The 26,951-nt window shown below is 38.6% G+C and overlaps 1 protein-coding gene across 4 annotated transcripts in view; it reads right to left on the bottom strand.

Annotated features, from left to right (window-relative positions):
• USP3 (ubiquitin specific peptidase 3) overlaps window positions 1-26,951 on the bottom strand; it is a 195,717-nt gene that overhangs the window by 1,980 nt on the left and 166,786 nt on the right. For all 4 annotated transcript variants that reach the window (XM_027123240.1, XM_027123239.1, XM_027123237.1 and 1 more), the window contains 3 exons: window positions 1,744-1,862; window positions 432-545; window positions 205-272 (listed from right to left, as the gene is read on the bottom strand). In XM_027123240.1, coding sequence (XP_026979041.1) covers window positions 205-272; window positions 432-545; window positions 1,744-1,862 — 301 coding nt within the window. The remainder of the gene's footprint in view (window positions 1-204; window positions 273-431; window positions 546-1,743; window positions 1,863-26,951) is intronic.

Below are 26,951 nucleotides of genomic sequence, written 5' to 3'. Positions count from 1 at the left end.
TTGGTTTCATGTGCCTTCTCTTCATGCTTTGCAACGTCCTCAGGAATATTCTTTCCCACCAAGATGGAAGGAAGGTTCTACTTCATGCACTTTAATGAATCTGAATCTAGTATAGGGGGTCTGGGGAGAGTCATCGGGAGTGGTACAAAATTGTGGGTCGTCACTCTGTATCCCCAGCCCTGAGAAGCCTGCTGGCATACTCACCCGGAACCATGGTGCACCACCACAGCAGCAAGGTCATAGAGGCAGTTCTCCGGGCCACTGTTCTCAGGCTACAGAACAAGGGAGAAGGTATCCCAGCACTGAGTTAGGAGCAGTGGTCAATGACATCGGCATCTCCCTACCTCAGTGACCTCTACCCTCTATTTGTGAAGACTTAATTTTACCGAAAAGCCATCTTTTCACCAGGCTAACAAAGGTAATTACCTTACCTCTAGTAAGTAGCATTTCATGTCTAGGCCTCTCAGGGGAAATTCTACATATGTATCAACTTTGTTTCTTAAATATGCTGTCCAATGAAATCTTTTCAAATGTAAGCATAGCACCTGGATGAGAGATAAAGACAAAAATTATAAACAATTTACCTTTCAATCAAAATTAGCTACTTGGTACTAATGTCTCTGAAATAATATTTTAGGTGGCCTACCAGCTTTTCTTTGGATTCTTGATATTAGTTTCTTCCATGAATACCTTATTGTGGTACTGTGATTTATAACAGTATGTTTTTAGTCTTTGTCTCCTTTCCTGGCACAGAGCTTCTAAAAGCCTTGAAATTTTCTAAGTGAGGAGAGCCATGAAGGTGTCTTTTTATGTTAATGAGGTATGGGCGCTCGTTGCCAAAAGAACCAAAAAATCAAGAGAGGAGAGAGTTGAAGCTTTCAGTCCCACCCCCCCGACCCCCAAAAGGGGAGAGGGACTGGAGTTTGAATGATCAGCAGTGGCCAGTGATTTAATCAGTCAGCCTGTGTAATGAAGCCCCAAAGCAAAGGGTTTGGAGAGCTTCTAGGCTGGGGAACCAGAGCTCTTCCACGTGCCACCATGCTGGGCCCCAAACTCCATGAGGACAGAAGCTCCTTTGTTCAGGACTTTACCCTTTGTATCTCTTCATCTGGTTGTTGATTTGTATCCTTTAACATCCTTTGTCATAAATTGGTAATCTAGTGAGCAAACGGGTTTCCTGCGTTCTGTGAGCTGCTCTAGCAAATTAATAGAACCCAAGGAGGGGGTCATGGGAACCTCTGATTTATAACTAGTCGGTCACAAGGAGGGGTAACAATGTGGACTTGCGACTGGTGTCTGAAGTCCAGGGAAAGGGTCACAGGAACCCTCAGTCTGTAGTTTGTAGTTGAGAAGCATAATGCACAAAGTAACAACCTGGGCTTGTGACTGGTGTCTGATGGGGAGGGTGATCTTGTGGGACTGCGCCCTTACCGTGTGGAATCTGATTCTAACTCTGGGTAGATAGTGTTAGAACTGAGTTCAATTGTAGGACGCCCATGGTGTCAGAGAAGTGCTTGTTAGGGGCATGGTGGGGGAAAAAAAACCCTCCACACATTGTAAATAGTGATTAGGACATATTTACTTATGAATTCTTAAAGGGTGTATTTAGTTTTACTGAAACCCTTAGAGACCAATGCAGAACAGCTTATATAAGTATAAAGTTAGAAAAATAATTTGCCTTCCAGTCAATCATAAGCATTTTTTCCCTCAAAATTGCATTATAATTTGAAACTCAACACTTACCTTGGGTAGTTTCTGAATCCAAAACTTTTTAGTGGACTTTTGTTTCTTCTTGCACTTGTGGCACATATATAACTCTGTCTCATCAAGTTCTTCTAAGTCGGTAAAACTGCGAAGACAATCTAAAACCAAATTGATTTGGGCAGCATTAAAACAGGATGTCTTTTATAGAGGCAGTGTACTGTAGGAAGAAAAGACTATGAACTTCGAAGCTGAACAACTCAGGTTCAAATCTCAGCTTTATTAGCTATATGACCTTAGAAGAGTCAGCCTTTCTCAGTTGCAAAATGGAGACCAAAAAAAAAAAGTCTACATTGAAGGACTGTTGTGAGGAAGAGAAATAACATGTATACTGTGCCTGGGATCATGTCTAATAATCTGATGATGATCAATTCATGACAGATGGTATTACTGTAGTTGGGTTTACCATTATTAGTAAAAGAATTAATCTGGATAATTCTGATAAAAATGGTTCCCTAATGAAATCAAGGTTCAAAGAGCAATTTTCTCTCAGTATCTTACATAACAAAGGACAAAGCCCCAAGTTCATAAAAATGTCAAGTTTACCTCAAACATTTTCAGTCATAACTTAATAAACATACATTACAGAAGGCTGCATTATTGACCTTCCTATTATATATCTCCAGTGAATCCTTTGCTTCACACACTGCTCAGAATCCCCTAGATAAACCACAGCTATATTTTTTTCTTTTAAAGATTTAACTGTGTAATCTGGGATTCGGTAAACTTTGGCCCCAAGCTAAATCCAGCCACCTGGTTTTGTAAATAAAGTTTGGAACATAACCACACCCGCTCATTTATATACTCTGTGGCCACTTTTACACTACAACAGCAGAACGGAGCAGCTGTGACGTAGACCTTATTTGCTGTAAAGCCTAAAAACATTACCATCTGGCCCTTTATAGAAACAGTTTGCCAAAGCTTGGCAAAATTAGTAATATATTCAGAAGTCCATGTATCAATAAAATGTATGTATTGTTCTGTGAGAATAAATACATTATTTTTTTAGAGAAATATGAATGCCTGTGTACTCACCACTCCAGTAAGGAAATGGACTCTAGTACTTGAGAAGCCAGAGTTTACGTGAATGGCATCCCCTAGAGTTGTTCAGGGGGCGGCCTGTGTGGCAGCCCTGTTAAGAGCTTCCTGAGTGCCTCATCCCAGTCAACCCTCCCCCAACCCCAGAAGTAGTCATTATCCTGACCTCCGTTTAATCATTTCTTGGCTTGTCTTTATGTTCCATATATATGCATTTATGCATCTTTAAACAATATACTGTTTGGTTTGAGAAGTTGGGTTGCAAGCACAGACCTAGCATATAAGGAAAGGCAACACTCTCGCTGTGCTCGGAGTCTTCAAGTCATATTCAGCCTTGGCACTAGAGGGAGTGTGAGAAAGACCCCGTTCAGGGGAGTTAGTGGGGCAAGGTCTAGCAGGGATTAGATGTGGGCCGGGTTCTACACAGGCCAGCATGTAGCCAGAGGCCCATGTACTCTTTTCTTTTTTTAAGCATACTTTATAAAGCATAACATATTATATTAGCTTCAGTTGTATAATATAATGATTCAATATTTGTATATATGTAAAATGATCACAATAAATCTGGTTACCTTTAGTCACCATATATGTTTCAAATTTTTTTCTTCTGATGAGAACTTTTAAGATTTACCCTCTTAGTGACTTCCAAATATGCAATACAGTATAAACTATAGTTAGCATGCTATACATTACATCCCTGTGACTTTATGAGTGCAAGTTTGTACCTTTTGACCCATTTTACCCACCCTCCACCCCGATTCTGGCACCCATCAATCTGTTCTCTTTATCTATGAGCTTGTTTTTTAGATTCCATACATAAGTGAGATCATATGGTATTTGTCTTTCTCTGTCTGACTTATTTCACTTAGCACAATGCCCTCAAGATACATCCATGTTGTCCCAAATGGCAAGATTTCATTCTTTTTCTTTTTTTCTTTTTGGCTCCATTCGGTCTTCATTGCTGCACGCGGGCTTTTCTCTAGTTGTGGTGAGCGGGGGCTACTCTTCGTTGTGGTGCGTGGGTTTCTCGTTGTAGCGGCTTCTCTTGTGGAGCATGGGCTCTAGGCGCGCAGGCTTCAGTAGTTGCAGCACGTGGGCTCAGTAGTTGTGGCTCTCAGGCTCTAGAGCACAGGCTCAGTAGTTGTGGTACATGGGCTTAGCTGGTTCGCAGCATGTGGGAATCTTCTGAGACCAGGGATCGAACCCGTGTCCCCTACATTGGCAGGCGGATTCATAACCACTGCGCCACCAGGGAAGTCCCAAGATTTCATTCTTTCTCAAGGCTGAATTATATTCCATTGTGCATGTGAGTGAGTGAGTGTGTGTGTGCGTACCACATTTTCTTTACCCATTCACCCATCAGTGGACACTTAGGCTGTTTCCATATCTCGGCTATTGTAAATAATGCTGCAATGAACATGAGGGTGCATGTATCTTTTGAAATTAGTGTTTTTGTTTTCTTTGGATAAATACCCAGAAGTGGAATTGCTGGATCATATGGCAGTTCTATTTTTAATTTTTTGAGGAACCTCCATACTGTTTTCCATAGTGGCTGCACCAATTTACAATCCCCACTAACAGTGTATGAGGGTTCCCTTTTCTCTACATCCTCCTCAACACTTGTTATTTGTTGTCTTCTTGATGACAGCCATTCTTACAGGTGTGAGGTGGTATTTCACTGTGGGTTTGATTTTTATTTCCCTGATAATAATGTTGAGCATCTTTTCATATACCTGTTGGCCCTCTGTATGTCTTCTTTGGAAAAATGTCTATTCAGATTTTCTGCCCATTCCTTCAGCTGACTTTTTAAAAATTTATTATTTAATTTATTTATTTTTGGCTGTGTTGGGTCTTCATTGCTGTGTGCGGGCTTTCTCTAGTTGCGGCGAGCAGGGTCTACTCTTCATTGTGGTGAGCGGGCTTCTCATTGCGGTGTCTTCTCTTGTTGCAGTTGCAGAGCACAGGCTATAGGTGCACAGGCTTCAGTAGTTGTGGCATGTGGGCTCAGTAGTTGTGGCTCATGGGCTGTAGAGCGCAGGCTCCGTAGTTGTGGTGCACAGGCTTAGCTGCTTTGTGGCATGTGGTATCTTCCCGGACCAGGGCTCAAACCCGTGTCCCCTGCATTGGCAGGTGGATTCTTAACCACTGCATCACCAGGGAAGCCCCCTTCAGCTGACTCCTGAACAACACAGATTTAAACTATGCAGGTCCACTCATACAGATACTTTTTAGTAGTAAATACTACATGTATTTACTACTATATAAATACATGTATTTTACAGTAAATACACACTTAGTAGTAAGTACTACATGGCCTGTGGTTGGTTGAATCCATGGATGCAGAAGAACTGTGGACATGAAGGGTCGACTATAAATTATACGTGGACTAACCCCCTCATTGCTCAAGGGTCAACTGCAATCAGATTGTTTTTTTCTGCTATTGAGTTGTGCAAGTGTTTTATATATTTTGGATATTAACCCCTTATCAGATATATGATGCAAATTCAGTAGGTTGCTTTTTCATTTTGTTGATGATTTCCTTTGCTGTGCAGAAGCTTTTTAGTTTAATGTAGTCCCACTTGTTTTTGTTTTTGTTGCCTTTGCTTTTGGAGTCAGATCCAGAAAATCATCACCAGGACTGAGGTCAAGGAACTTACTGTGTATGTTTTCTTCTAGGGGTTTTAGGGTTTCAGGTCTTACATTCAATTCTTTAACTCATTTTGAGTTAATTTGTGTGTAAGATAGTGGTCCAGTTTCATTCTTTTACATATGGCTGTCTGGTTTTCCAAACATCATCTATTGAAGAGACGGTTCTTTCCCCATTGCATATTCTTGGCTCCTTTGTCATAAATTAACTGACCATGTATTCATGGTTTATTTCTGGGTTCTCTATTCTGTTCCATTGATCTATGTGTCTGTGTTTGTGCCAATACCATACTGTTTTGGTGACTGTAACTTTGTAGTACAGATTGAAATCAGGAAGCATAATACCTCCAGCTTTGTTCTTTTTTTCTCTAGATTGCTTTGGCTATTCGGGGTCATTTGTGATTCCATACAAATTTTAGAATTATTTGTTCTAGTTCTGTGAATAATGACATTGGTATTTTCATAGGAATTGTACTGAATCTGTAGATTGTCTTGGGTATTATGGTCATTTTAACCATTGATTCTTCCAATCTGTGAGCACAGTATATCTATATCTTTCCATCTGTTCGTGTCACCTTCAATTTCTTTTATCACTGTCTTGTAGTTTTCCAAGTACACGTCTTTTCTATTAATTAATTTTTATTGGAGTATGGTTGCTTTACAATGTTGTGCTAGCCTCCACTGCACAACAAAATGAATCAGCCATACACATGCAGATATCCCCTCCCTTTTGGACTTCCCTCCCATTTAGGTTACCACAGTGCATTAGGTAGAGTTCCCTGTGCTATACAGTATGTCTATTTTATACATAATATCAATGATGTATATGCAAGTACACGTCTTTTACATCCTTGGTTGGATTTATTTCTAAGTATTTTATTCTTTTTGATGTGGTTGTAAATGGTATTGTTTTCTTAATTTCTCTTTCTGATAGCTCACTGTTAACATATAGAAATGCAACAGGTTTTTGTACGTTGATTTTGTATCCTGCAACTTTACTGAATTTAATTCTAACAGTTTTTTTGGTGGAGTCTTTGGCATTTTCTATATATAATATGTCATCTGCAAATAGTGACAGTTTCACATCTTCCTTTCTAATTTGAATGCCCTTATTTCTTTCTTGCCTAACTGCTCTGGCTAGGTCTTCCAATACTATGTTGAATAAAAGTGACATAAGTGGGCATTCTTGTCTTGTTCCTGATATTAGAAGATTTCAGCTTTTCACCATTGAGTATGATGTTAGCTGTGTGACCGGACATATATGGCCTTTATTATGTTGAGGTGTATTCCCTCTGTACCCACTTTGAGAGTTTTTAGCATAAATGGATGTTGAATTTTCTCAAATCTTTTTCTGCATGTATAGACATGATCATATGATTTTTATCCTTCATTTCTGTAAATGTGGTAAAACAAATCGATCGACTTTGCAGATGCTGAACCATTGTTGCATCCCTGAAATAAATCCTACTTGATCATTGGTATATGATCCTTTTAATGTATTGTTGAATTGGGTGTGCTAATATTTTTTTGAGGTTTTCTGTGTTTATGTTCATCAGTGATACCGGCCTGTAACTTTCTTTTTTTGTGGTGTCCTTGTCTGACTTTGGTATCAGGTAATGCTGGCCTTATGCGTTTGGAAGTGTTCCCTCCTCTTCTGTTTATTGGAAGAGTTTGAGAAGGATTGTATTCTTCTTTGAATGTTTGGTTGCATTCACCAGTGAAGCTGTCTGGTCCTGGACTACTGTTTGTTGGGAGGCTTTGATTACTGGTCCAATTTCCTTACTAGTAATCAGTCTGTTCACATTTCCTGTTTCTTCATGATTCAGTCTTGGTAGGTTGTATGTTTCTAGGAATTTATCCATTTCTTCTATATTGTCCAATTTGTTGGCATGTAATTGTTCCTAGTGGTCTCTTATGATCCTTTGTATATCTGTGGTTATCAGTTGTAATGTCTCCTCTTTCATTTCTGATTTTATCTATTTGAGTCCTTTTTTAAAATAGTTTTTAATACGTGATTTTACTTATTTATTTGGCCATGCCACATGGCATGTGGGATCTTAGTTCCCCAACCAGGGATTGAACCACGCCCCCTGCAGTGGAAGCACAAAATCCCAACCACTGGACTGCCAGGGAATTCCCAGTCCTCTCTTTTTTACTTGGTAAATCATAGCAAAAGGTTTGGCAACTTAGTTTATCTTTTCAGAGAATCAGCTCTTAGATTTATTGATCTTTTCTGTTGTATTTTTTGTCTCTAATTCATTTATTTCTGCTCTGATCTTTGTTATTTCCTTCCTTTTAGTAACTTTGGATATCATTTGTTATTTTTCTAGTTCCTTGAGCTGTAGAGTTCGGTTCTTTATTCGAGATTTTTCTTGTTTCTTGAGGTAAGCATTTATTGCTGTGAACTTCCCTCTGCCTTTGCTGTGTCGCATAAGTTTGGTATGTTTTACTTCCCTTTACATTTGTCTGAAGGTACTGTTTGATTTCTCTTTTGATTTCTTCTTTGACCTACTGGTTGTTCAGTAGCAAGTTGTTTTCATCTCCACGTTTGTCATTTTTCTAATTTTCTTCTTGTAGTTGACTTCTACTTTCATACCATCATGGCTGGGAAAGATGTTTGATATGATTTCAGTTTTCTTAAATTTATTAAGACTTGTTTTGGGAATTCCCTAGTGGTCCAGTGGTTAGGACTCCATGCTTTCACTGCCAAGGACCCAGATTCAATCTCTGGTCTAGGAACTAAAATCCCATGAGCCACACAGTATGACCAAAAAAGAGAGACTTATTTTGTGGCCTTACATATGATCTACCTGGGGAATATTCCATGTGCACTTGAGAAGAATGTGTATTCTGTTGCTTTTGTATGGAATGTTGTGTATATATCTGTTAAGTCTGTCTGATCTAATGTGTCATTTAAGGCCAGTGTTTCCTTATGGATTTTCTGTCTGGATGATCTATGCATTGATGTAATTGGGGCATTAAAGTCTCCACTATTTATTGTATTGCTGTCTATTTCTCACTTTAAGTTGGTTAATATTTGCTTTATATAGTTAGGTGCTCCTATATTGGGTGCCTAAATATTTACAAACGTTACATCCTCTTGTTGTATTGACCCCTTTATCATTATATAATGCCCATCTTTGTGTCTTATTACAGTCTTTGTTTTAAAATCCATTTGGTCTGACATACCTATCCTAGGTTTGTTTTGGTTTCCATTTGCATGGAATATATTTTTCCATCCCTCTACTTTCACTCTGTGTGTCCTTATATCTGTAGTGAGTCTCTTGTAGGCAGCATATAGATGGGTCTTATTTTTTTAGCCCATTCAGCTGCTCTGTCTCTTGATTGGAGAATTTAGTCCATTTAAAGTAATTATTGATAGGTATGTACCTACTGCCATTTTGTTAATTGTTTTCTGGCTGTTTTGTAGTTCCTCTCTGTTCCTTTCTTCTCTTGCTCTCTTCCTTTGTGGTTTGATGACTTTCTTTAGTGGTATGCTTAAATTCCTTTCTCATTATCTTTTGTGTATTTACTGTAGGTTTTTACTTTGTGGTTACCATGAGGCTTACATAATATATTTTATGTAAGTAAATGTATGTAAGTAAATATGTAAATATATTTTATTTATATTTTACTTAAAACTTGTAACAGTCTATTTTAAGTTGATAACAAGTTCAAACGCATTCTGAAGCTCCATTTCCTCCTGCCCACATTTATGTTTTTGATATCACATCTTTAACATCTTTATTAGAGTATAATTAATGTCACATCTTTTTATCTTGTGTATCTCTTAACTAATTATTGTATATTTTACTACTTCTGTCTTTTAACCTTCATACTAGCTTTCTAACTGATTAATCCACTACCTTTACTATATATATTTACCTTTAATGGTAAAATTTATACTTTATGTTTTTGTTACTAATTAGTGCCATTTATTTTCAGCTCAAAGAAGTCTAACACTTCTTGTAAGGTCAGTTTAGTGGTGATGAACTCCTTTGGCTTTTGCCTGTCTGGAAAACTATCTCTTCTTCAATTCTGAATGATAAATTTGCCAGGTAGAATATTCCTGTTGGAAATTCTTTTCTTTCAGCACTTTGAATATATTGTGCTACTCCCTTCTGGCCTGCAAAGTTTCTGCTGAAAGATTAAGATTCTGTCCTTGTTTTTAACTTTTGACACTTTAATTATGTGTCCTGATGGGAGTTTTCTATCTCTTTGTTGAAGTTCTCACTGTTGTTCATCCATTCTTCTCCTGAGATGGTAAGCATCTTTATGACCATTATTTTGAACTCCTTATCAGGTAAATTACTTATCTCTGTTTAATTAAGGTTTTTTCCTGAGGTTTTATCTTGTTCTTTCATTTGGAACATAGTCCTCTGTTCATTAGATACCACAGCCACCTCTCCCAGTCTTGAAGGAGTGGACTTTGTGTAGGAGATGAACCATATTGCTCAACCATGCCCTAGCTCTTGGTTGTCTCTCAAAGCTGGAGGTGTCCCTCCCACCAGAGTCAAAAAATTGGGGTCCAGACGAGGGTATAAACTCCTTTCTGGGAAATACCAGTGAGCTGTGGCAAGGCAGAGGGAGAGTGCAAAGATGACCTCCCTGGCCTGTGTTGCCTGAGAGTACCTCTATAAGCCCCTAGGTGTGTGCCAAACCAGAAGCCTCCCTCTCAGGCCAAAGCTCCAGGAAAAGTAAATTGGCCTCTTTTACAGGAAGACTTGGGGTTTTAGTCTGCTGTCTGTGCAGTGCCCTGGAGGTGGTAGCCTACCAAGCACTATCTTCAATGGTTAGAGTCCTGTGGGACCCAGGAACACAAGTCCCTCCCCCGTGGCCTCCAGAGACAGGCAGTCAAGGGGCATCCCATGGGCTGCAGTCACAAAAAATGGGGCACCAGACATGTCTAAGAGCTCCCGTTCAGGATATAATGGAACTGTGGAGCACGGCAGAAGGAGAGGACAGCACCCACCCTCCAGGTTCTCTGGAAAGGATTATAGTCAGCCCTTAGGTGTGTGTCTAATTAGAAGCCTACCCCTCAGGCTGCAGCTATGATGATAAGCATATAGGCCTCTTTCAGAGAAAGGCTGAGCTCCTAAGTCTGTTGCTTCTTGCTGTGCCTGGAGAGTGATAGCTGTTTAAGAGCTCTTTCTCCATTGGTTACAGTCCTCTGGGACCTGTGAGCATAAGCCCTGCTGGCCACCACAGCCAGGTGACATAAAGGTGTCCCCTGACAACAGCTACAAAAATCCGAGTGCCAGACAAGGGTATAAGCTCCTTTCTGGAAGATACTGGTGAGCTAGAGCAAGGCTTTAGCCTTGCTAGAACACAAAGGTTGCATCTGCTGGCCTCCACTCCCTGAGAGCAACTCTGTAGGCCCCTAGAACTGCGCCAGACCAGAAGCCTGCCCCTCAGGCCAAAGCTCCTGGACAAGCAAAGCCTCAGAAAGACGGGGCATGTCTGTCTGTTTTCTATGCAATGCTGTGGGGATGGCAGTCTGCCAAGAACTGTGTCTCCATTGTTATAGTCTCATGGGATGCAGGAATGAATGTAAGCCCCTCTGGCCTCCAGAGCCAGGTGATAAAGGGGCATCCCCTGACAGGAGCTGCCAAAACTGGGGCACCGGATGCATGTGAAAGTTCCCCTCCAGGAGATGTTGGTGCTCTGGAGCATGGCAGAGAGCCTGAGGATGGTGCCTGCTGTCTGGAGCAAAACAGAAAAGGAGTGTAAAGATGGCAGCAACCCAAAGCAGCAAAGGGAGAGCATGAAGATGGCACCCACCAGCCTCCATCCCTGGAGGGTCTCTCAGCCGGCCCCTGCCCCTCAGGCTGATGCTTTAAGGTCAGCAAATAAGCCTCACATAAAGTCTCGGTGCTTTTCAAAGGTCTGCTTCTGCATGGGCCCCTAAAGTGAGTGAGTCCGTGCACAAGCCCTTTAAGAGCCATTTCGAAGTCTCGTGGGTCTGGTGGATGCAAGCCCTGCTGGTTTTCAAAGCTGTTTTGAGGCCTCGCTTCTCAAGTGCAGGGGTGCCTGGTGAAGGGAGAAGCTCTGGGTTTTGAGTTCCCTCCCTATGTGGGTTGCTGCCCTGGGTGTGGGCTTATGGTGAGATTGTGTCTCAGCCTCTCCTACCCACTACAATGTGGTTCCCTTCTTACTTGCCCAATGTGCAGGAGTCACTGTTAGTTTTTAGGGTTTTTTTCAGAGCAAATTGTTCCATACGTAGCTGTAGATTTGGTGTGTCCATGGAAGGAGTTAAGCTCAGAATCTTCCTGTGTCACTGTCTTGAGCTGGAATCCCCATGCGTTCTTTTTTTTTCTTCTTCTTCTTCGTTTTTTAATTGAAGTACAGTCGATTTGCAATGTTGTGTTAATTTCTGCTGTACAGCAAAGTGATTCAGTTATATGTATATATACATTCTTTTTACATTCTCTTCCATTATGGTTTATCATAGGATATTGAATATAGTTCTCTGTGCTGTATAGTAGGACCTTATTATTTATCCATTCTATACATAAAAGGTTACATCTGCTGACCCCAACCTCCCAATCCATTCCTCCCCCAACCCTCTCCCCCTTGGCAACCCCAAGTCTGTTCTCTATGTCCGTGAGTCTGTTTCTGTTTTGCAGATAGGTTCATTTGTGTCATATTTTAGATTCCACATAGGAGTGATACCATATGGTATTTGTCATTCTCTTTCTGACTACTTCATTTAATATGATAATCTCTAGTTGCATCCATGTTGCTGCAAATGGCATTATTTTGTTCCTTTTTATGGCTGGGTAGTATTCCATTGTGTATATGTACCACATCTTTCTTATCCATTCATCTGTCGATGGGCATTTAGGTTGTTTCCACATCTTGGCTATTGTGAGCAGTGCTGCCATAGGGGTGCATGTATCTTTTTGGATTAGAGTTTTGTATGGATATATGCTCAGGAGTGGGATTGCTAGGTCATATGGCAACTCTAGTTTTAGTTTTTTAAGAAACCTTCATACTGTCCTCCATAGTGGCTGCACCAACTTACATTCCCCCCACCAGTGTGGGAGATTTCCCTTTTCTCCACACCCTCTCCACTATTTGTTATTTGTACAGTTTTTAATGATGGCCATTCTGACGGGTGTGACGTGGTACCTCATTGTAGTTTTGATTTGCATTTCTCTAATAATTAGTGATGTTGAGCATCTTTTCATGTGCCTATTGGCCATTTGTATTTCTTCTGTGGAGAAATGTCTATTTAGGTCTTCTGCCCAGTTTTCAATTGGGTTGTTTTTTTGTTGTTGAGTTGTATGTACTGTCTGTATATTTTGGAAATTAATCTCTTGTCGGTTGCATTGTTTGCAAATATTTTCTTCCATTATGTAGATTGTCTTTTTGTTTTGTTTATGGTTTATTTTGCTGTGCAAAAGCTTGTAAGTTTGATTAGGTCCCATTTGTTTATTTTTGTTTTTATTTCTATTGTCTTGGGAGACTGAACTAAAAGATCATTGGTACAGTTCCCTGCAGGTGTTCTTGACTATACCTTTGCTCCCTGATCCCAATACCCGGAATGTACATCCCACAACTGCCTCTCCTCAACTCAAACTTCTCACGTTTTGGTTTTTTTTTTTTTGAGCCTTTCCCAACCTCCAGGGGAAGTGACCCTTCCCTCTTAACCCTGTCCTAATAGATTTCGTTAATACTACATTGCCAACTTGCTATTTTATCTCAAGGATGGTTCCTCCTTTTATTTCCTGAAGCAAGTAACAAATATTAAACTTAGAGTGATGCTGCCCTTAGGGACCTCCGAAGTTACACATCTCTAGCTACAAGGGCACTGACTATACCACAGACTGGCTTGTACTGTGAATCCTTTAGATTGATCACTATGGTCTTGTAATCTCTGAAGCTGAAATTACAAGAACTTCCATCAGCAAGTATTTGTTGCATTGTGTGAAAAGCTGTAACCTTGCAGGGAAGGAGGGGGAGGTGGGGAATGGGATTATACATAGGAAGGAAAAATATAATTTTCCACATTTAAAAATCAGCATGTAAACACTCAAACTAGGAAAGGAAGGCAACTTTTTTAATATGATAAAGGTCATGTATGAAAAATTCAAAGCAAACATCATACTGAATGGTGAAAGACTGAAAGCTTTTCCCCTAAGATTAGGAACAAGACAAAGATGCCTTTGCCACTTCTATTCAACATAGTATTGGCAATTTTAGCCAGAGCAAATAGGCAAGAAAAAGAAAAGGCATTAAACTGAAAGGAAAAAGTAAAATTATCTGTTTGCAGATAATACGATCTTTTATGTAGAAAACTCTAAAAATAAAACACCAAACTGCTAGAGCTAATATACCAATTTGGTAAAGTTACAGGATACAGAATCAACACAAAAAATCAGTTGTTTTTGTACACTAACAATGAACAACCCAAAAATAAGACAGTCTCATTTATAATAGCATTTTTAAAAGGAATAAAATACTTAGTAAAACATTAACTCAAGAAGACAAAAGATTTGTACTGAAAACTACAAAACACTGCTGAAAAAAATTTTATAAAGACCTAAATAAATGGAAAGACATCCCACGTTTATGGATTGGAAGACTTGATATTGTTAACATGACAATACCACCGATAGAAGTACAAAGATTCAGTGCAATTTCTGTAGAAGTCCCAGGGGCATTTTTTGCAGAAATAGAAAAGCCCATTCTAAAATTCATATGGAATCTCAAAGAATCCCAAATAGCCAAAACAATCTGAAAAAGCAGAACAAAGTTGCAGGACTCACACTTTTCTGATTTCAAAACTTACTACAAAGCCATAGTGTAGTACTGACATAAAGTTAGTTTTCAGGGCCCTTTCAGAGGAAATTGTTCCATACGTAGCTGTAGTAGTGACATAAAGTGAAAGAGAATACAGAGTCCAGAAGTAAACCCTCAAATATATGGGCAATAGAATTTTGACAAGAGCAACAGGATCATTCAATGGGGAAATGACGGTCTTTTCAACAAATGGTGCTAGGGAAACTGGATATCCACATGCAAAAGAATGAAGTTAGACCCTTACCTAATACCATATACAAAAATTAATTCAAAACTCTTAGAAGAAAATATAAGGGAAAGGCTTCATGACTTTGGATTTGACAATGATTTCTTTGATATGATACCAAATGCAGGGGCAACAAAAGAAAAATTAGATAAACTGGACTTTGCCAAAATTAAAAACTTTTGTGTATCAAAGGACACTAACAACAGAGTGAAAAGACTAACCACAGAATGGGAGAAAAATATTTGCAAATCATGTCTCCAGTAAGGGATTAATAGATAAAATATATAAAAAACTCCTACAACTCAACAACAACAAAAATAAACCACTTGATTCAAAAATAGGCAAAGGACTTAGACATTTCCCCAGAGAAGATATACAAGTGGCCAAATAAGCACATCATTCAACATCATTAATGATTAGTAAAAGGCAGTTCAAAACCACAGTGAGATACCACTTCACACTCATTATGATGGCTATTATTTTAAAAAAACTGAAAAATAACAGGTGTTAGCTAGAATATGGAGAAATTAGAATCCTCATGCATTGCTGGTGGGAATGTAAAATGGTGCAGCCACTGTGGAAAACAGTTTGGCAGTACCTCAGAAAGTTAAAGAATTACCGTATGATCTAGCAATTCCACTACTAGGTATACACTCAGAAGTGAAAGCAGGGACTCAAACAGACTCAAACGTAAGTATACTTACGTTTGCAGCAACATTCTTCATAATAGCCAAAAGGTAAAAGCTACCCAAAGTTACATCAACAGATTAATGGATAAACAAAATGTGGTATATATGTACAATGGAATATTATTCAGTCTTAAAAAGGCAGGCAATTCTGATACATGCCATAGTATGGATGAACCTTGAAACCGTTACGCTAAATGAAATATGCCAGTCACAGAAGGATAATAGTATGATTCATTGAATGTAGAATAGAGGTACCAGGGCTAGGGAAAGAGGAATGGGGAATTAATGTTTAATTGGTACATTTTCTGTTTTGGATGATTTCTAAAGTTCTAGAAATAGTGGCGATGGTTGCATAATATTGTGAGTTTACTGAATGCTGCTGAATTGTACACTTAAATTATTAACATGGTAAATTTTACGTATATTTTACCAGCATAAACACACTTTTTTTTTGAATAAGTGAAAATCAATATCTGCCTGAAGCTTTCTTTCATAAACAAATAGAGTAGGCAAGAATGATGACTCTGAGATACTCGGTCACTCAGCTTCTCCGTCCCATTAACCAGGTGGTGGTATGATTTGCTAGCAAGACATCCATTCCCCAGCCACATAACACTGAGAAGCAGAAACAACTCGATGGTGGGGAAGCATCTTTTCCCTATATTTAACCTGCACTGAACCACTTTCCTGTGTATGGAAGCATGCAGTCATTCAGACGGGGTTACTAATGAGTTAGTAGGTGGCATTGTGAAAGTCTCCGTTGATAATTACTTAGACCCTCTAATTTCAGGAATATGATACCCTTACAAATGTTGAGATTATTGAAAGAATATATCAACATTTCACAGCGACTCAGCTGCATTTTTGAGACCAAAATGTAAAATGCCCAGAAGTACTGGAGTGCTCTCTGGTTTCTTCTCCCTGCTAAGACACGGGTGGGCGCCTCTGCGGCCGCCCTGCAGGTCTCCCTCCGTGGGGAGGCCCCACCCACTTACCACACACAGGCCTAGAGCCACAGCATCTGGCCTTGGCCCTGCATCATCCTGCTCCTTTTCTGAAAACAAAGCCCCTCCCTCTAGCAACCCTCCAGTCCTTTTCTTCTCCCCAACACAGTTTCACCTTCCTTCCTCCAGCATCTTTTTGCTTTCCAACATTTTCTTCCTTTGTATTTTTCTTCCTCCCTGACTTTTTGAGAGGCTTAAACTTATGGGGTGACCACCAAGTAAGTGGTCCCACAACTGACTTATGTACAAGATAGTGCAGAGTTGCCTCCTTTTCACGTGAGGCCGTACATGATAAACCAAAATGGAACAGAAGCCATGAAAAGCCCATCAGACGATTCACACGCAAGCAATAAAAGCTGAGCCTAGTTTTTCCAACACTCAGTTTTAAAAACGGTGGCCCCAGCTGCCTCTCAGAGCCCTCTCTCTCTCTCTGTTCTCCCAACTCTCCCTGGCGCTGCCACAGGCACAGGAAGCCCACACCTGGGGCTGTCCCCAGACAATGACAGGCCAGGAAACTGCTGTGCCAAGGGCAGCCTCTAGGGAGTAGTTTCAGTGAAGAAACGACATTATAAATCCTTGCTGGATTTGTAGAGAACTACCCCCACTACCACAGTCACCTCCCTATGGGTTTAAAAAAGCTTCTTTAGTTCTCCTGAAAAGTTAAGGCCTATGTGTAATGGCTTCTATGGGTTAAAAAAATAATAACTCACAACAATTCTAAAGTTCCAAGTGCTGCCTTTATATAAAGCAGCTTTTAAAGGAGTTTTTAAGTTAAAATATCCTTAACCATGGTATTTCTGGAAATAAGCTTAGAAGGAATGTTTCTTTTCCTCTTTGTGCTCTTTTGAATTGTCCCCAAATTCTACAATAAACATACAAAGAATTTTGCTTTTTTTTGTTTGAAACATATGCACACAAACATTTCTTTAAAAGGAGGACTGCCTAGATACAGCATCTCCTTGACATTCACAGATCTGACAACTGCCATCTTAACTATTTGAAAAGTCTGAATGACCCCGAAATGTACTACAGTGTAATATTCTGCAGCAGCATGAACATGAATCTCACGTCAGAGCTCACATGTAGAACTGAGTCACATGGCCGGTGACCAGTCTACTAGGCACCCATCACTCACAACTCAGCCAAGTTTTGTTGTTCTCTACTTACCTTCATTCAGGATCTGAGAAAACAGCTTAACGTTTTCATTTGTACTTTACTGCGTTTCATGAGGGAAAAATATATGTGTGTGTGTTTGTGTGTGTGTGTATATATATATGCCATATATATATGTGTATGTGTGTGTGTGTGTGTATGCATGCCAAGGTGGCTTCTAAAACTCCTAAGATTCTTAAAGGTTTCAGGGCATATATTTCATAAATGTCAGTCTAACTCATTACATCAACTGTTAAACAGCATTCTGTAGAGAGCAGGGAATAACACTGATTTGTTGAAGTTACTAGATCACTTTATACACTATATAAATTAAACAAAGCAGTAATTGGGAAGTATGCATAAATAAGCCACATTTTGTTTTACTCCCCCAAAACAAATATATAAAGGTGATACATTAAGTTAAAAAACTCAAACAATATAAAAGAGATGAAAAATAGTCCCAGTTCCATTTCTTTCTGAATCCCACTACCCACTAAGATAGTCACTGTGAACAGGTGTACACTGCTCAAGAATTTTTTTAATATTATAAAATGGAAGAATTCATGGAATAATTCTATATATATACTTCCATGGATAGTGTTTGACTCTACAGTATTTTGTAGCTTTCTTTCTGTGGCCTAGCTGTTGATCAGTTTTATCTTTCTTAAATGTTACATAGCACAGTGTATTAAACCAATGCCCTACTGGTGGACACATAAGTTATTTCTGATTTTTTGCAATAGCAATGTTTCCATGAATATCTTTTACATATGTTACTGTCCACGTTCACAAATGAAATTACTATGTCTAAAAAAAAAGCCCATTAATAATGGTGATCACTACCCTCCAAAAATGACTGTACCAATTTATACTCCTAACAGCAATATATGAGAGTGCCCACCTTACGAAACTTTCACTAACAGTGTATATTATCTGTCTTTATCATCTTGACTAATTTTGCTTTACTTACACTTTCTTGAATATAAATGAGACTTAGTATTTTTCCAGATGTTAAATTGACCATGTGCATTTCTCTTATTCATATATTTTGCCCGTGTACTTTTTTTCATATATGTTACAAATATTAGTTTCAAGTTTATCATCTTTTCTACTTTGTTTATGGTATCTTTTACCATTATACAGTTAAATTTATGAATTTCTAGCCTTCATGATATACTTACAAAGCTCTCTCCTACAACATGATCAAAAAGATGTTTTACTATAATGCCCTTGTGGTTTTATTTTTCACACTAAATCTTGAAGTCTCAAATTAATCTGGGAAAACATATGAGTTAGGAATGAAATTAATGATTCCCACATAAATTTTCATTTACACTAATACAACCTATAGTAATTTCTTATTTTCTCCACTAATTTGAAGTGTCTCCTTTGCCATTTAGTTAATTCCCATATACATAGTACTTCCAGGACACTACCTATGTCATCTCTGTCCTGATCCATTATTTTTGTTTTAAAACTTTTTTAGCTCCTCTTAAGAGTATCTGCTTATAGAAGAACTTCTGAACTAATTAGAATAAATGTAAGAAGTAATTTGGGGGAAAACGACATCCCTATCATACTGGGTCTTCCCATCCAAGAATATGACATGGCTCTGTTAATTCTAGTTTTTTCTGTCCTTTTATAATTTCTTCATCTAGGTCTTGCATATTTCTCAATAAATTTATCCTCAAGTACTTTTGAGTTTTTAATACAACTGTGAATAGGATCTTTTGCTATGTATAAGAAAGCAGTTGGTTTTTGCCTATTTTCTATTTGGCCATCTGACTAAGCTTTTTAGCTCCACATTAAGCATTTATTTATCAAATCAATATCTGTGTTTGTTTTTTGTTAACTGAGGGCTAGGAAAGCAGGTCTCCTGCGTTCCAGAGATAGCTAGGGCTAAACATTCTTTCATAATTTCCAACTGATTCTCTTGAAATGTTCTAGGTATGTAATAATTTGGTCTTTCCTCTTCACTACTTATTTCTTTTCCTTGTCTACTGCCTTGTCCCACAGCAGCAGTCCTCCTGGCTGATTCCTGACTGTAATGGAAAGTCATTAGTGCTTCACTATTAACTGTGATGATCACTGGCAGCTTTTGATAGATAATCCTCAACAAGTTAAGAACATGTCTATTCCTATAATAATAGGGCTTTTTTTTTCTTCTTTTAATCAGTCATGAATTTGCAATTTTATCAAAACCTATTTGGGCATTTTGATTTTTCTTCTCCCAACAAATTATACTTTCTAATATTAAATCAGTCTTGCACTATTGAAATAAATCCTACTTGATCTCTGTATATTACTGTTTCAGGACACTACTGGATTCTATGTGCTAACATTTTATTTAAGATTCTTTATAGTATTAGTAAGATAAAGCTACATTTTTTTTCCTTTCAGATGGTATCTTTGTTAGGGTTTAGACATGGGGTTATTTTAGCCTCCCATTCACCCTTTCAGTTAAATGATTTCAAATGACAGTGGTCTTTCTCACCATCACCTTTCCTTTTTAAATGAAAACTAACCTTAACAATTACAGATCCAAAAAGCACATAAGTAATTCTAGCCAACTAGATGTCTAAGCATGTAAAAGCAAGACTTCTCAGGTAATCACACATCTCCATCCCCATTTAATAAACAAATGTGTATTCCTCAACTAAAATTCATCACACTGTGGACTGTCCAAGAAAAATGACTGCCCTTAATTGATATTAGTGGTAAACAAAAAGAGAATGAAGCGTTACCACACCCCACCCCATCATATAGTTTTTAAAGCTGATGTAAGCTACTTATTTGTTTATTTTTTACTAAAGTGTATTTGATTTACAATACTGTCTGGGTTTCAGGTGCACAGCAAAGTGATTCAGTTATACATACGCGTATATCGATTTTTTCAGATTCCTTTCCCTTATAGGTTATTACAAAATATTGAGTATAGTTCCCTGTGCTATACAGTAGGACCTTGTTGGTTATCTATTTTATATATAGTAGTGTGTATATGTTAATCCCAAACCCCTATTATAATTTATCCCCTGCCCTGCTTTCCCCTTTGGTAACCTTAAGTTTGTTTTCTATGTCTGTGGGCCTATTTCTGTTTGGTATATAAATCCATTAGTATCGTTTTTTTTTTTTAGATTCCACATATAAGCAATATATGGTATTGGTCTTTCTCTGTTGGCTTACTTCACTTAGTATGATAATCTCTAAGTCCATCCGTGTTACTGTAAATGGCATTATTTTTTATGGCTGAGTAATATTCCATTGTATATATATACCACATCTTCTTTATCCACTCCTCTGTCAATGGACATTTAGGTTGCTTCCATGTCCTGGCTATGGTAAATAGTGCTGCAGTGAACATTGGGGTGCATATATCTTCTCAAATTATGGTTTTCTCCAGATATATGCCCAGGAGTGGGATTGCTGGTCATATGGTAGTTCTAGTTTACTTTTTTAAGGAACCTCCATACTGTTGTTCATAATGGTTGTAACCAATTTACATCCCTACCAACAGTGCAAGAGTGTTCCCTTTTCTCCACACTCTCTCCAGCATTTATTGTTTGTAGACTTTTTGATGATGGCCATTCTACCTCACTGTAGTTTTGATTTGCATTTCTCTAATAATTAGTGATGTAAGCATCTTTTCATGTGCTTTTTGGCCATCTGTACGTCTTCTTTGGAGAAATGTCTATTTAGGTCTTCTGCCCATGTTTTGATTGGGTTGTTTGGTGTTTTGTTATTGAGCTGCATGAGCTGTTTGTATATTTTGAAGATGAATCACTTGTCAGTTGCTTCATTTGCAAATATCTTCTCCCATTCTGAGGGTTGTCTTTTTTTGTTTTCTTTATGGTTTCCTTTGCTGCGCTGAAGCTGTTAAGTTTAATTAGGTCCCATTTGTTTATTTCTGTTTTCATTACTGTAGGAGGTGGAGCCAAAAGGATTTTGTTGCCGTTTATGTCAAAGAGTGTCCTGCCTATGTTTTCCTCTAAGAGTTTTACAGTATCCAGTCTTACATTTAGGTCTTTAATCCATTTTATTTTTGTGTATGGTGTTAGAGAATATTCTAGTTTCATTCTTTTACACATAGCTGTCCAGTTTTCCCAGCACCACTTATTGAAGAGACTATCTTTTTTCCATTGTATTTTCTTGCCTCCTCTGTCATAGATTAGTTGACCATAGGTGCATGAGTCTATCTCTGGACTTTCTATCCTGTTCCATTGATCTATATTTGTTTTGAGGCCAGTTCCGTTTTTCTTTCTCAGGACTGCTTTGGCTATTTGGGGTCATTTGTGATTCCATTAAAATTGTAAAATTTTTTGTTCTAGTTCTGTAAAAAATGCCATTGGTAATTTAATAGAGATTGCATTGAATCTGTAGATTGCTTTGGGTAGTATAGTCATTTTGATAATACTGATTCTTCCAATCCCAGAATGTGGTATATCTTTCCATCTGTTTGTGTCATGTTCAGTTTCTTTCATCATTGTCTTACAGTTTTTCGAGTATAGGTCTTTTGCCTCCTCAGGTAGGTTTATTCCTAGGTACTTGGTTCTTTTTGATGTGATGGTAAATGGGATTGTTTCCTTAGTTTCTGTTTCTGATCTTTGGTTGTTAGTGTATAGGAATGCAAGAGATTTCTGTGTATTAATTTTGTATCCTGCAACTTTACCAAATTCACTGAAGAGCTTTAGTAGTTTTCTGGTAGCATCTTTAGTATTTTCTATGCGTAGTATGTCATCTGCAAACAGTGACAGTTTTACTTCTTCTTTTCCAATTTGGATTCCTTTTATTTCTTTTTCTTCTCTGATTGCCATGGCTAAGACTTCCAAAACTATGTTGAATAAAAGTGGGGAGAGTGGACATCCTTGTCTTGTTCCTGATCTTAGAGGAAATGCTTTCAGCTTTTCACCATTGAGTGTGATGTTAGCTGTGGGTTTGTCATATATGGCTTTTATTATGTTGAGGTAGGTTCCCTCTAGGCCCACTTTCAAGAGCTTTTATCATAAATGGGTGTTGGAATTTTGTCAAAAGCTATTTCTGCATCTCTTGAGATGATCATATGGTTTTTATTCTTCAATTTGTTAATGTGGTATATATCACACTGATTGATTTGAGAATATTGAAAAATCCTTGCATCCCAGGGATAAATCCCACTTGATCATGGTGTATGACCCTTTTAATGTATTGTTGGATTTGGCTTGCTAGTATTTTGTTGAGGATTTTTGCAGCTATGTTCATCCGTGATATTAGCCTGTAAGTTTCTTTTTTGTGGTACCTTTGTCTGGTTTTGGTTATCAGGGTGATGGTGGCCTCATAGAATGAGTTTGGGAGTGTTCCTTCCTCTGCAGTATTTTGGAATAGTTTTACAAGGATAGGTGTTAACTCTTCTCTAAATGTTTGATAGACTTTGCCTGTGAAGCCATCTGGTCCTGGACTTTCGTTTGTTGGAAGTTTTAAAATCAGAGTTTCAATTTTGGTGCTTATGATAGATCTGTTCATATTTTCTGTTTCTTCCTGGTTCAATCTTGGAAGTTTGTACCTTTCTAAGAAGTTGTCCATTTCTTCTAGGTTGTCCATTTTATTGGCACATAGTTGCTTGTCTCTTATGATCCTTTGTATTTCTATGGTGTCCACTGTAACTTCTTTTTCATTTCTAGTTTTATTATTTTTTTGAGCCCTCTCCCTTTTCTTCTTGATGAGTCTGGCTGAAGGTTTATCAATTTTGCTTATCTTCTCAAAGAACCAGCTTTTAGTTTCCTTGATCTTTTCTGTTATTTTCTTCATCTCTATTTCATTTATTTCTGCCTTGATCTTTATGATTTCTTTTCTTCTACTAACTTTGGGTTTTGTTTGTTCTTCTTTCTCTAGTTGCTTTGGGTGTAAGGTTAGGTTGTTTACTTGAGATTTTTCTTGTTTCCTAAGGTAAGATTGTCTTGCTATAAACTTCCCTTTTAGAACTGCTTTTGCTGTGTCCCATAAGTTTTTTATCATCTTGGCTTTCATTTTCATTTGATTTCTTCAGTGATCCATTGGTTATTTGATAGCATACTGTTTAGCCTCCATATGTTTGTTTTTTTAGGTTTTTTCCTTGTAGTTGATTTATAATCTTACAGCATTGTGGTCAGAAAAGAAGCTTGATATGATTTCAGTTTTTTTTAATTTACCAAGGCTTGCTTTGTTGCCCAACATGTGATCTATCCTGGAGAATGTTCCATGTGCACTTGAGAAGGTGTATTCTGCTGCTTTCGGATGGAATGTTCTATAAATGTCAATCCATCTGGTCTAATGTGTCATTTAAGACCTGTGTTTCCTTATTTATTTTTTGTCTGCATGATCTGTCCATTGATGTAAGTGGGGAGTTAAAGTCCCCCACTATTATTGTGTTACTGTTGATTTCTCCTTTTATGGCTATTAGCATTTGCCTTATATATTGAGGTGCTCCTATGTTGAGTGCATATATATATATATATTTACAATTGTTATATCTTCTTGGATTGATTCCTTGATCATTTTATAATGTCCTTCTTTGTCTCTTGTAACAGTGTTTTAAAGTCTATTTTGTCTGATATGAGTATTGCTACTCCAGCTTTCTTTTGATTTCCATTTGCATGGAATAGCTTTTTCCATGTCCTCACTTTCAGTCTGTATGTGTCCCTAGATTTGAAGTGGGTCTTTTGTGGACAGCATATATATGGGTCTTGTTTTTATATATGGGTCTTGTTTTTGTATCTATTCAGCCAATCTATGTCTTTTGGTTTGAGCATTTAATCTGTTTATGTTTAAGGTAATTATCAGTATGTTCTTATTGCCATTTTGTTAATTGTTTTGGATTTGTTTTTGTAGGTCTTTTTTCTTCCCTTCCTCTTTTGTTCTCTTGTGATTTGATGACTATCTTTAGTGTTGTGTTTGGACTGCTTTTTCTTTTTCGTGTGTCTGTTATAGATTTTTGGTTTGCAGCTACATTGAGGTTTTGATATAACAGTCTATATATATATATATATATATATATATATATATACACACACACACACACACACACACACACACACACAGGATTAAGTTGCTGGTCTCTTAATTTCAAATGCATTTGTACTCTCCTCACAATTGCTGATTTTGATATCATTTGTGGTTTGATGATTTCCTACCCTTACTATATGTTTACCTTTATTGGTGAGCTTTCCCATTCATAAATTTCTAGCTGTGGCCTTTTCCACCTAGAGAAGTTCCCTTCGCATTTGTCATGTAAAACTGGTGGTGCTGAATTCTCTTAGCTTTTGCTTGTCTGTAAAGCTTTTGATTTCTCTGTTGAATATGAACGAGAGCACTGCTGGGTTGAGTATTCTTGGTTGTAGGTTTTTCCCCTTCATCACTTTAAGTATATCATGCCACTCCCTTCTGGCCTGCAGAGTTTCTGCTGAAAAATCAGCTGATAACCGTATGGGGATTCCCTTGTATGTTATTTGTTGCTTTTCACTTGCTGCTTTTAATATTTTCTTTTTGTCTTTAATTTTTGTCAATTTGATTAATATGTGTCTTGGTGTGTTCCTCCTTGGGTTTATCCTGTATGGGATTCTCTGCACTTCCTGGACTTGACTGTGTGTTTCCTTTCCCATGTTAGGGAAGTTTTTGGCTATTATCTCTCTTCAAGTATTTTCTCAGGCCCTTTCTCTGTTCTCCTTCTGGGACCCATATCATGCGAATGTTGGTATGTTTAATGTTATCCTGGAGGTCTCTTAGACTGTCCTCATTTCTTTTCATTCTTCTTTCTTTATTCTGTTCCACAGCAGTGATTTCCACCAGTCTGTCTTCCAGCCCACTTGTTCGTTCTTCTGCCTCATTTATTCTACTACTGATTCCTTCTAGTGTATTTTTCATTTAGGTTATTGTATTGTTCATCTTGTTTGTTCTTTAAAGCTTCTAGCTCTTTGTTAAACATTCCTTGTATCCTCTTGGTCTGTGCCTCCATTCTGTTTCCGAGATCTTGGATCAACTTTACTGTTATTACTCTGAATTTTTTTTAAGTAGATTGCCTAGCTCCACTTCATTTAGTTGTTCTTCTGGGGTTTTATCTTGTTCTTTCACCTGGAACATATTTCTTTGTGATGTCATTTTATCTAACTTTGTGTGTTTGAGGTCTCCATTCCCCAGGCTGCAGGAGTGTAATTCTTCTTGGTTCTGGTGTCTGCCCCCTGGTGGGTGAGGTTGGTCCAGGGGCTTGTGCAGGCTTCTTGGTGGGAGGGACTGGTGTCTGCCCTTTGGTGGGTGGAGCTGGGTCTTGTCCCTCTGGTGGGCAGGGCCATCTCAGGAGGTGTATTTATAGGTGGCTGTTGGCTCTGGATGACTTTAGGCAGCCTGTCTGATGACGGGTGGGGCTGTTGGTTGGTTGGCCTGAAGTGTGCCAGCACTGAAGCCTGTAGGCTGTTGGGTGGGGTCAGGTCTCTTTGCCAAAATGGTGACCTCCAGGAGAGCTCACACCAATTGAGTATTCCCTGGGGCGTCTGCCACCAGTGTCCTTGTCCCCACAGTGAGCCACAGTCAAACCCCACATCCCCAGGAGACCTTCCAAGACCCTCAGGTAGGTCTGACCCAGGCTCCTATGACTGCTTTGCCCTGGGTCCCAGTGCATGTGAAACCTTGTGTGTGCCCTCCAAGAGTGGAGTCTCTGTTTCCTCCAGTCCTATGGAGCTCCTGCACTCAAGCCCCCCTGGCCTTCAAATCCAAATGCTCTGGGGACTCCTTCCCCTGATTCCAGACCCCAAGGCTGGGAAGCCTGATATTGGGCTCAGAACTCTCACTCCTGTGGGAATCTCTGCGATATAATTATTTTCCAGGTTGTAGGTCACCCACCTGCCAGATATGGGATTTGATTATATTGTAGAAGTGCCCCTCCTACCGTCTCATTGTGGCTTCTTCTTTGTCTTTGGGTGTAGAATATCTTTTTGGTAGGTTCGAGTCTTTTTTGTTGATGGTTGTTCAGCAGTTAGTTGTGATTCGGTGTTTTTGTGAGAGGAGGTGAGCTCAAGTCCTTCTACTCCACCATCTTGTCTCCAGCCTCTCCCTCATTCTTAAGCAGAAGTTGAGCCCTCACAGGCAAATGTCTTTGACGCTTCATCATGAAAGATAATTGCCACTGCATGTGCTTCTTTGTCTCTCGAGGCAGCCTGGTTATATTTTTGATGTTGTACTGTTCAGTTACCTTGTGAAAGTCTCTGAAATATGCTGCCTTTTCATCTGGAAATTTTTCTAGCCCTCTGGGTCCTTTACTAGATGCCTTCTTGAAAACCACCAGCATCATCTGAAAATCTCGTTTTGTTGCATTTTGCAGATACTGCATGGTTTAGAAATTCTAAAGCTGACAGTAAGCTCTTTAACAAAATGAAGTCTGAGAATTCAAAGGAAAGCCAGCTGAGAATACAGGAAACATGTTTCTAGCCAAACCCTCAACACCTCAGGATGGTCTGGGCCCCCTGATGCTAATACCGATCTTTATCAGATTTCAAGGAGGCAAGAAAAATACTACTTGGGATATGAGGCAAATTCCATTTGCCACTATTCTCGTTTATAGTACCCGTCAACCACCTAAGTAAGCTGTGTCATACACTCTCCTGGATGGTCTCAAGAAAGGAACATCTC

Source organism: Aethalodelphis obliquidens, unplaced genomic scaffold (genome assembly GCF_003676395.1).
Source record: "Aethalodelphis obliquidens isolate GAN/ISIS:26980383/991018 unplaced genomic scaffold, ASM367639v1 scaffold26, whole genome shotgun sequence".
NCBI classification, from domain to species: domain Eukaryota; kingdom Metazoa; phylum Chordata; class Mammalia; order Artiodactyla; family Delphinidae; genus Aethalodelphis; species Aethalodelphis obliquidens.
This window is presented reverse-complemented; position numbering and strand designations above follow the sequence as displayed.